Source organism: Nicotiana sylvestris, chromosome 11, assembly GCF_000393655.2.
Source record: "Nicotiana sylvestris chromosome 11, ASM39365v2, whole genome shotgun sequence".
Taxonomy (NCBI): domain Eukaryota; kingdom Viridiplantae; phylum Streptophyta; class Magnoliopsida; order Solanales; family Solanaceae; genus Nicotiana; species Nicotiana sylvestris.
This window is the reverse complement of record NC_091067.1, coordinates 23840518-23852304: the sequence shown is the minus strand read 5'-3', so window position 1 is coordinate 23852304 and position 11787 is coordinate 23840518. Positions and strand designations below refer to the sequence as shown.

At 42.3% G+C, this 11787-nt stretch overlaps 1 protein-coding gene across 1 annotated transcript; it reads left to right on the top strand.

Annotated features, from left to right (window-relative positions):
* The first annotated feature begins 293 nt into the window (after window positions 1–293).
* Window positions 294–1997, top strand: LOC138880822 (uncharacterized). The gene is made up of 2 exons (XM_070161003.1): window positions 294–404; window positions 1359–1997. The coding sequence occupies exons 1-2, from the start codon at window positions 294–296 to the stop codon at window positions 1995–1997; spliced, it is 750 nt and encodes a 249-aa protein (XP_070017104.1).
* Window positions 1998–11787: the final 9790 nt, after the last annotated feature.

Below are 11787 nucleotides of genomic sequence, written 5' to 3'. Positions count from 1 at the left end.
GAACGGACAAGTCTGTCGGTAAAGTGTCATTTTTCCATAAAGTAATTCTCCCCGGCCTCAAATTTATTTGGAATTGTGAAGGGGCCACGCTTGCAAAAACGACCACTTTTGCTAAAGTAGCATAGAGGGGAGGGGGTCATGGTCCGTTGATTTTTCTTTTAAAAATTGAAAAACCTATTTTACAAAAAAGGTCCACCAGAGTCAAAACTAACCTTAATCTTCCACAGGTACAAATGAATACTGCCCAGAACCCGTCAGAGTTGGTCATAGAACAGGTTTAGTTGCAGTTGCATATGTGGAAGAATGATCTGGACGGAGATGGTCAGGACTGGGTGAAAGAAAAGTTGGGTGCCCTTCTAAACATTTTGGAAATCAAACAACGGGAAGATCTAATCAAGGCTTTGGTAACTTTTTGGGACCCTGTCCACAATGTTTTTCGTTTCTCAGACTTTGAGATCACCACTACTCTGGAGCAGATGGCCGGGTATATTGTGTTTGTCCGGGACTTGAGGAAATCAACAACTTATATTTCCAAGGGCTCCTTCTGTGCACAAGTTCTTTGACCTCCTGAATATCAGTAAACAGATGAAGAAGGCCCATGTAAGAAAATGGTGTTGCTATTTATACTTCTTGTACTTCAGGTTTGGGCACTCAACTGGGTTCGAAATGCATGAAAAGGGTTTGAGCAACAAACAAGATAAGGGCCTCTAGCAAATTCATCGTCGGTTCGCTTTTATTGTGGCATATTTGGGGATCATGGTCTTTCCAAATGCGGAAGGGACAGTGGATATCTGTATGGCCAGAATTGCACAAATCCTCACAACTAAGAAAGATCATACACTTGCTCCGTTAGTGTTGGCAGACATTTATCGAGCATTGACATTATGCAAAGCTGGGCTCAATTCTTTAAAATTTGCAATATTCTTCTACAAATATGATTGATAGAGCATCTCCGCCATTACCCCAAATTCATGAGTTATGGTTCGACCACAGATAACTTCATCAAGAGTTATAAGGAAAGGGTGAAAGACTACAATGCGCCAGAAGGGTTTGAAGTCTGGGTTTCCCACTTGAAATCTCTCAAAGCAAGTCAGGTCGAGTGGACTATAGGATGGCTCCCGATGACAGAAGCCATATATATGATGGCTACCAAGGGTTACCTAAGGTTGATGGGTTTGAGGAGTGTCCAGCAATATGCACCGTAGAGGGTCTTAAGACAGTTAGGAAGATATCAGGTGGTGCCCGAAGATGAAGATCTAACCACCCAAGTCATTGAGCTACATCCAGAAGTTGCATTTCCCGAAACTTTAGTTCAACAGGATTGAAATGGTTGCCGGTATTTGAAAAATGGCACCCAGGTACCAGATGTTGTAAAGGGGGAAGTGGATCCAGATTACGCTGCATGGTTTGAGAAAAGGTCTTGTGTAAACAACGAGCCAGAGCCTGAGCCTGAGCCTGAGCCCAAGCCCGAGAGGCCTGCCAAGAGACCTCATGTCCAAGCTTTGATGATAAAATCCAAGAAAGGTTGGCCTGGGGAGAAAAGGAGAAAAAAATATCAAGCCGCGATTCACACCTTGGAAGAGAAGTTGAGAAACATGGAATTCAATAATGATCTCCAAGCACAAGAAGCTGAAGGTGAAAGAAGAAGGTTGGCCCAAGAAAATGAAGCTCTCCGAGCCCAAGTTCGAAAAATAAGAATAGCAGCTGAGAACCCGGGCAGAAGTAGAAAGGATGAAAAGCTTATCTACAGCCTTACACAAAAAGTAAGTGACTATGAGGATGATTTGCAAGATACTGAAGCAGAACTAGCAAATGCCCGAGCCAAGTTAGCTAAGAATGCGGAGGGACAAGCCAGTTTTGTTCAGCAACTAAAGGAGAAATACGACAAAGGAATGGTGAGTATAGAGAAAAAGGTCAATGTCCTTGAGAATGAAATGGCCAAGCATGCGAGGGACTTTAAAGTAGAAAGGGAGTACTGCTATGCCCTGATGTCATAGCTAGAGAAAGACCTGTAGCAGCTTCAACAACAAAATTATACAGTAGAACAAGTTTTGGATGCCAGATCTCAGCAGATCGGACGGTTGCTACAGGAGAAGGGTATTATCAGGGAAAGGGTTAGGAGAATTGTGGACTACATTGTGATGAAGTGCAACGAATGTGAAGATACAACCAGGTCCATATTCTTCGCTTCAGTTATGATTTTTATCCGACAGATCATGGATGACTTGTTTCGCCTCCAAGAAGATATGGCGCAAAGGGCCGCAATAAGGCCAACTGGAGCAGTAGTTGAGGCACTTATGTATTCTTGACTTTGTTTGTTCGAGTCTGTATTTTGTTAGTTCATTTTCGAGTCTGTATTTTCAGTTTTCTTTTTGAAGTTTGTTGGTCCACTCATCGAGTCTGTCAGTTTTATGTTTAAATTTGTAGGGGAAGGCGTCGTAATCAAGATGTTTTATTTTATAAAAATTTGAAAAAATCAAAAAAATGTGTCTTTGTTTTATTTTGCATTTTATCCCCTAGAACTACGCTTGGTCTGATTCATGCGGCGTCATGATACGTAGGATCCCCATAGGATTCGATCACAACCCTGAAGTAGAAAGGAAAAAGAGGAGAGAAAACAAGAAAAATTGCAGGGAAAGAAATAATGATAGAATAAAAGAATAAAGACACGAATCAAGCAAAGAAAAGCAAGAATGAAAAGGAAAGAGAGAAAGAAAATTGCAAAATAGTGAAAGCCGGGATGACACAAGCAGCCATTCAAATGCATAGTAGAAGCTTTAACTGTCTAGGTACATTGCATCCCAAATGTGTGGTTGCCTATCTGTCAAGCTATAATCACTAACAAGTTTGCTTGTTGTCATCAAGTCCAGGCAGGTGGTTAGTTGTTCGGCATTCTGGCAACCCACCGGTACAACACCAGGTCTAAAAACAAGTTGATCATGGCTGACCAAGAGCTGGATGCAAGTGTTATTGATCCATCGAGGGAGGGAGAAGAGTCTGATGTTAATCTGAAAGAGGAGTTACATAAGTTGAAACGCCAAATAGCAGAGATGTACCAGGCATGGATGAAAGGGCATCCACCACCATCATACCCTGCCAACCCTGCTTTTATCCCGCCACTGGCTCAATCCCAAGAACCTCCCACTATTGATTCATCTCAGCAACATGCACCAGGCTTTACCCATTACCACCACTATCAAGGCACCACTTCCCAAACCACACAAATATCACCATCCAAACCAATCCCATACCCCCTCCACCAGCCACCCCTATTTTTGTAGCACCCCCGCCAGCTACACTCTATCGATGTTCTAGTGAGCCATTATTCCAGACCCAAGATAATCCATACTATCCCCCAGAGCCTACTTTCAAGGCTCCAGATCATTACTCCTACACTCTTTGTTTCGACCTTCCTGTTGAGACTGAGAAACTACCTAAAAATTCACAATAGGAGGAGATGTTCAGTAAGGTAAGAAGCATAGAATAATCGTTCAGAAACATGCAGGGATTGGGAGGTCAGGTGAGCGTAGCCTACAAATATTTTTGTCTATTTCCTGATGTTCAGTTGACTGTGGGATTCAAGATGCCTAAATTCGACCTATATGACGAGCACGGAGACCCGGTGGCCCACTTGAGGGGATTCTACAGTAAAATGAGAGGAGCCGATGGGAAAGATGAGCTGTTGATGGCCTACTTAAGCCAGAGTCTGAGTGGCGTGACATTGGAGTGGTACACTCGTCAGGATCACAACAGATGGTATACCTGGGATGATTTGGCCCAAGCATTCGCTCGTTATTTCCAATACAACATCGAGATTGTTCCAGATCGTTGTCTTTAACTAAGATTGAGAAAAAACCTAGTGAAAGTTTCAGGGAATACGATTTTCGTTGGAGAGAACAAGCGGTAAAAGTCAACCCTCCGATAGAGGAAAATAAAATAGTGGAGTACTTTCTGCAGGCTCTGGAGCCTACTTTGGCCATCTGATATCGGCCATAGGCAAGTCTTTCAACGAGGTAGGGAAGAAGGGCTTAAATCAAGCAAAATAATGAGCTACTAGGCCATAAAAAAAACTACCCAAGCCATTCAGAATGGTAGCGGGGGAGTGATCGAAAAGAAGAAGAAAGAAGATGTGGCAACAGTTGATTCAGGATCATGGTTTAGACCAAGGGGCCCGTCATACCATTATACCCAGCCTCAACCCCATCACTAAACCTATACCCAAACACCATACAATCCACCCGAACATTACTTCCCATCACCAGACCCTGAAATCTCTGTCCACCACGCCCAGTCATATACTCAACCTCCTTCCTACTCACAATGACATGCCCCAGCCCCACAAAACACCTACGCAGCTCTACAAAATGCTTACCCACCCCCACGAGCCTACCGAAACCTTGCCGGTCCAGGTTTTCGACCCAAACTAGTGGTCATAAATGAGAGTTTGCAGCGGAAGAAAACTTTCACCCCGTTGGGGGAGTCTTATAACAGTTTATTCCAGAGATTGAGGCAGTTGGATGTGCTGAGGCCAATTGAGTTGAAATTGCCAAACCCTCATCCAAAGAATCTTGATTACTCCTTAAGCTGTGCATATTGTTCTGGTACTCTAGGGCATGATACGGAGAAGTGCTGGCACTTGAAAAATGCCATCCAGGAGCTCATCGACACAAACTAGATTGTAGTCCAAACTCCGGATGTACCCAACATCAATCAGAACCCATTGCCAACCCCTAAGGAAACAAACATGATCGAGATAGTACACAAGGAGGGGGAGCCCAAGAAGCCTTCACAATCTGTTATGATGATTCGGTCTAATAAGGTCAAGCCAGTAAAAAAACCAACGGTTGAAGGATCAATGAACAAGTTGAGCATGATAAACGTTGAGCCATCCACGGTAGATGAGAAAAGATCCCCAAGTAATGCTGTAGCAAAGCAAGATAAGTCAAAAGTGGTCGTGCCAAGGTTGGCGAGTAAGCCTATCATAATTGTAGAGGGTGCCCGTACGGACCCTATCATCATTAAGCGCGTAACCTAGTTGCCGGTAGTCAACATCAAGGCGATCCCATGGAGCTACGAACAAGTGATAGTGACCTATAAGGGAAAGGAAGTGAAAGAAGAAGTCAATGAGGCTCAGGGTTTAACTCGTTTGGGGAGATGCTTTGCCCCAGAAGAGTTAAGGAAAGCTAAAACATCCAGAGATAATCCAGTTCTAGTAAAAAAAGCAGTCACTGAAGAAGAAGTGGGGGAGTTTTTGAGAAAAATGAAGGTACAAGATTACTCCATCGTGGAGTAGTTGAGAAAGACGCCCGCTTAGATTTCCTTGCTATCATTGTTGATCCATTCAGACGAGCATCGTCGGGCCCTGATGAAAATTCTGAACGAAGCTCATGTCCCCGACAAAATCTCAGTGAACCATCTGGAGAAGATCGCCAACAAAATATTTGAGGTGAACAGGATCACCTTCTCTGATGACGAGTTGCCCGTGGAAGGTACAGAACACAACAAAGCTCTCTATCTTATAGTAAAATGTGAAGATTCTGTGGTCACCAGGGTGTTAGTTGACAATGGTTCCAGTGTAAACATCTGCCCTATCTCTACTCTGAATAAGTTAAACGTTGATGATAAGAGGATTCACAAGAACAACATATGCGTCCGAGGTTTTCACGGTGGAGGAAAAGATTTGGTTGGTGATATAGTGCTTGAATAGACAATAGGACCGGTCGAATTCACCATAGAGTTCCAGGTACTGGACGTGGCCGTCTCTTACAATTTATTGTTGGGTCGGCCTTAGATACATGCCGCCAAAGCAGTCCCATCCTCTTTGCATCAGATGGTCAAGTTCGAGTGGGACAGACATGAGATCGTCGTGCATGGTGAGGAGAATTTGTGTGCTCACAGTGATGCCTCTGTCCCATTTATTGAGGTCGAGGATGACAAAGGGCCTTGGGTCTATCAAGTTTTTGAAACAGTGCCGGTCGAGAAGGTTCCAGAAGGGAAATGTATTCCAACTCCAAAGATAGCCTTCGCATCCGTCATAGTGGCCTCTAAAATGCTGAAAATGGCTTTGTGCCAGGTAAAGGTCTGGGTGCATCCTTGCAGGGTATCGTACAGGCAATGTCCCTCCCTGAACATTTGGGTATGTTCGGTCTTGGATTCAAACCCACAACGACAGATGTGAGCTAAAAGGTTAAAACAAAAGGCGTGGGCACTTTCGAAGCCTATCTCGCGTCTCTCCAGGTCCTTTGTTAAGACCGGTGCCATGAAACACCCAGTGACAGCAGTTCCAAGTTTTGTGGTTGACATTGATGAAGAGTTAATTGAAAGGTTCCAGAGGTTATTTGATGGTGAGAACATGGTAGAATTTGGAGAAGGGTCCAGTAAAGCAGACGTGCAGTTCGTCGGGCTGAATGTAAAGCTTAATAATTGGAAGGCTACTTCTCTCCCTACTCGGAAGGAGTTTTGGTACTTTGTTTTGTTTTCCTTTCTATCTGGGTCATTCCAGGGTTGTGACACAGATTTTTATTTTTCACTTATTTGATGTACAAACCCCGTTATCCTTTTTTTCAATGAAATGCAATTTCCCTTTTCCATCATTCCTGATAGTTCTTATTTTTGTTTTCTTTTCTTCTTTGTACCGTTCTTTTTATGCTGGTTTCAATGACATGACATGCATGAGGAATCTTCGGCCAAGTCTTAAAAGTCAATCTAATTTTGAAATAATAATCCAAGAAATAAAGTGCGACGATGAAACAGAATATGATGAGGATGAGGCATTTGAGGAAATCAGTAAGGAACTAAATCATTTTGAAGAAAAACCCAAGCCTAATCTGAATGAAACAGAAGCAATCAATTTAGGAGAACCAAATAATGTCAGAGAAATCAAGATAAGTGTCCATTTTGAACTGCAAATCAGGGAAGAAATATTTAAAGCATTATTTGAATATAAGGAATTTTTGCATGGTCGTATGATGACATGCCAGGCTTGAGTACCGATTTGGTGGTCTACAAATTGCCAATTGATCCAGCATTCCCTCCCGTCAAGTAGAAATTAAGGAAGTTTAAGACCGACATGAGTGTGAAGATTAAAGAAGAAGTCACCAAGCAACTTGATGCAAAGGTCATTCGAGTCACGCGGTATCCCACGTGGTTAGCCAATGTTGTGCCTGTGCCAAAGAGAGATGGTAAGACCAGAGTGTGTGTTGATTACCGTGACCTCAACAAAGCAAGTCTAAAGGACAACTTACCATTGCCAAATATCCACATTTTGATTGACATTTGTGCAAAGAATGAGATTGGGTCTTTTGTGGATTGCTATGTGGGGTATCACTAGATCTTAATGGATAAAGAGGATGCGGAAAAGACGGCATTCATCACGCCGTGGGGAACATATTGCTACCGTGTCATGCCCTTTGGTTTGAAAAATGCTGGGGCAACTTACATGAGGGCAATGATTACCATATTCCATGACATGATACACAAAGAGATTGAGGTTAATGTGGATGAAGTGATCATAAAGTATAGGAAGCAATATGACCACATCAGAGATTTGAGAAAGTTTTTCCAGAGGCTCCGCAGGTACAAGATTAAGCTCAACCCTGCAAAGTGTGCATTTGGTGTTCCGTTTGGGAAACTGTTGGGGTTCATAGTTAGTCGGAGGGGCATTGAGTTGGATCCATAAAAGATCAAAGCTATCCTGGAATTACCACCGCCAGAGAACAAGACCGAGGTGATGAGTCTGCTAGGGAGGCTGAACTACATCAGCAGGTTTATTGCTCAGCTCACGACAACTTGTGAGCCCATATTTAAGTTTCTAAAGAAGTATGCTACGGTCAAATGGATTGATGAGTGCCAGGAAGCATTCGATAAGATCAAAGAGTATTTGTCTAACCCACCTGTGTTGGTCCCATCGAAACCCGAGAGACCTTTAATTCTTTATTTGACAGTCTTGGATAATTCATTTGGCTGTGTGTTGGGTCAGCATGACATCACTGGTAGGAAAGAGCAAGCCATCTATTATCTCAGCAAGAAGTTCACATCTTATGAGGTTAAGTATACTCCCCTTGAAAGGACATGTTGCGCCCTGACTTGGGTAGCATAGAAGTTGAAGCATTATTTGTCATCCTACACTACTTACCTCATTTCTCGCCTGGATCCTTTAAAGTATATCTTTTAGAAGCCCATTCCGATAAGAAGGCTCGCAAAATGGTAGATTTTGCTCACAGAGTTTGACATCGTATATGTGACTCGGACAGCAATGAAAGCCCAAGCTTTGGCCGATCACTTGGCCGAGAACCTGGTGGATGAAGAATATGAACCTTTGAAGACTTACTTTCCTGATGAAGAGGTAATGCATATTGACGAGGTCGAGAAGGGCGAAAAGCCCGGTTGGAAACTTTTCTTTGATGGGGCTGCTCACATGAAAGGTGTTGGAATAGGAGCTGTGCTCATTTATGAAACAGGGAACCTCTACCCTGTCATAGCTCAGTTTCGTTTCTATTGTACCAACAACATGGCTGAGTACGAAGCGTGCATTTTGGGTTTAAGGTTAGCTGTGGACATAGGGGTCCAAGAAGTGCTGGTTTTGGGAGATTCAAATCTGTTAGTGCACTAGATTCAGGGAGAATAGGAGACTCGAGATTTGAAACTCATACCGTATCGATAATGTCTGCAGGATCTCTGTCAATAGTTCAGATCAATAGAGTTCAGGCATATCCCTAGGATCCACAATGAGGTTGTTAAAGTCTTGGCTACTCTGGCGTCGATATTGCATCATCCAGATAAAGCTTATACTGACCTTTTACATATTCAGGTTCGCGATCAACATGCTTACTGTAACATAGTGGAAGAAGAACTTGACGGTGAACCTTGGTTCCATGATATCAGGGAGTACATCAAGTCGTGGGTATATCCGGTACAAGCCACGGGAGATCAAAAGAGAATAATTCGACGTTTGGCAAGTGGATTTTTCTTCAGTGGAGGAGTTTTGTACAAAAGAACTCCAGATCTTGGATTTTTGAGATGCATAGATGCTAGACAGGCCACGACTATCATGACCGAAGTGCATTCCAGAGTCTGCGGGCCGCATATGAGTGGGTATGTTCTGGCAAGGAAAATTCTTTGAGCAGGTTATTATTAGCTCACCATGGAGCGATATTGCGTCAGCTTTGTGCGCAAGTGTCACCAATGCCAGGTGCACGGTGATTTGATCCATTTTCCTCCATCTGAATTGCACACAATGTACGCACCATCGCCCTTTGTTGCTTGGGGTATGGATGTCATCGGACCAATTGAGCCAGCAACATCCAATGGGCACAGGTTCATTCTGGTAGCCATCGATTATTTCACCAAGTGGGTTGAAGCTGAAACTTCAAATCTGTGACCAAGAAGGCAGTGGTCGATTTTGTTCATTCAAATATCATTTGTCGGTTCGGAATCCCAAAGGTGATCATCACGGATAATGGTTCTAATCTTAACAGTCATCTGATGAAAGAAGTATGTCAACAATTTAAGATTACGCATCGAAATTCCACCCCATACCGTCCCAAGACGAATGGAGCAGTTGAGGTAGTCAACAAGAACATAAAGAAGATACTTCGAAAAATGGTGCAAGTTTCCAAGCAATGACATGAGAAGTTGCCCTTTGCTTTGTTGGGTTATTGCACTACTGTTCGCACTTCAGTAGGTGCAACTCCTTATTTGTTAGTATATGGTACTGAAGCAGTGATACCCGCAGAAGTTGAAATTCCATCCCTTCGGATTATTGTTGAAGCCAAAATTGATGATGATGAGTGGGTCAAAACCCGTCTGGAGCAATTAAGTCTAATTGATGAGAAAAGACTGGCAGCAGTGTGTCATGGCCAGTTGTATCAAAAGAAAATGGCAAGAGCATACAACAAGAAAGTGCATCCGCAGAAATTTGAAGTGGGTCAGCAAGTATTGAAACACATCCTTACTCATCAAGCTGAAGCGAAAGGCAAGTTCGCCCCAAATTGGCAGGGGCCGTTTATTATAACAAGAGTGTTGTCCAATGATGCCTTATATTTAACAGATTAGAAGGCAAATGTGTAGATATGACTATCAATTCTAATCTCAAAAGATATTATGTATAATTTCTTTGGTTTGTCTAATTGTTGTTTGAAGTTGGTATGTTTTGAAGATTGGAATGACGAAGACATATATGCTATCTAAACACTTTATCCTTTGTTACCCCTTTGAGCCTTATTTAATTTCTTTCATACCCCTCTTTTGGAATCAGTAGCAAATTCAGAAACACAAACACACAAGGTAAATAAAGAAGGAAAAGAGGAAAAGAGAGAGAAAAAGAGAAAGAAAAAATGGAAAAGAGTGAAAAAAGAGAAAAAAAAAAGAGAAAAAAAAGAAAGAAAAAAGAAGAAAAAGAGAGAAAGGAAAAGAAAAAAAAAGGAAAAGTAACAACAACAAAACGATTCCTATGACATGAACTACGTTCGACCTGATTCCTTTTAAAGATACGTGGGCAGCCTCACGGTTCGATCCCATCCAAATAAAAATTCAAAAGCCCCCAGGCAAAGAAACTGGGGCAGAAGTTTTGGTTCAGCAAAAGATCTGATTTCGAAAGTTGTAATTTTTAACCCATTCAAGTTGTTTTGAACCTTTGTGATATCCTTTATTTCTAACCCTATCCAAAAGCCCATATCACGGTCCAAAGAAAGACCTTCTAATCAATCTTCGAGAGATGCCAATTCAAGCAAGTAGAGGTGTGATTCATATTAGGGGCAACACTCCGTTCTAAGCAGGAAAAATAAAAAAATGAGAGAGTATTATTGGTGAAAATCCTCACGGGCACCATAAGGCTACTGAGAGCGGATAGACATTAAAATGAGAGAGTCTTATTGGTGAAAACCCTCATTGACACCGTAAGACGACGATGAGTTGAGAGATAAATAAATGAGAGAGGTTTGCTGGTAAAAACCCTTCAGGGCACCGCAAGCCGAATAAGGTTGTTGACTTTGCAAAGGAATCGGATTATGGGAACCCCAGGCATAGAGTGTGAAGACTGAAAGAAGATTGACTGAATGGACTAGGCTGATTAATCTGAAGTGCATGTCATGATCATTGATGCCTGCAGCCTTACTCAGATAAGTCCCTTTTCCTTTTCTTCCTCAAACAGTCTTTCTGTTTTGATTTTCTTCTCTAATCATAACTCTGGAAGTTATTGCATTTCATTTCCTTGTGGGTCTATTCCTCTAAGGTTTTTTTGATGTTAGCCTTGCTAAGCAAAAGAAAGGATTGCAAAGCTTATTACCAACTTCCAAATTGCACAAAAATAAAGTGCGACCACAACATGCCAAAAATAACATGATGCAAAATGGGAAATAAGGTGTTAGCCGAGGTTTAAGTGATCAAGTGGTTTTATGAATTATGGGGAGAAATACAGAGGTTCAGATGGGAAAGACAGACATGTTAAAATAGCAGGGTTGATTATAGGGCACTCGGGTCATTCAGGGTTTCGGGGTTAAGGTTCAATCAGAAGGTGAAACAATTCTTTACTAGTCAGATTCAACTGAGCAGAACAAAGCATGGCAGTGGAAAGGCCACCCTCAACAAGAATGTCGTGAACTAACCACCATATTTTCAAACTAAGAAGATTTTTCTTTGGTTGAAACAAGGGCAGGAAATTTTGTTTGTTCCTGAGAAACCATTCGCGAGGAAAGCAGGTTCCAGACAGGCTCGACAGTAAGTTTCTAGTACCCTCCTGGATAACAGGATTTAGTAAGACCCTCGCAAATAACAAGGTCTGACGAGAGT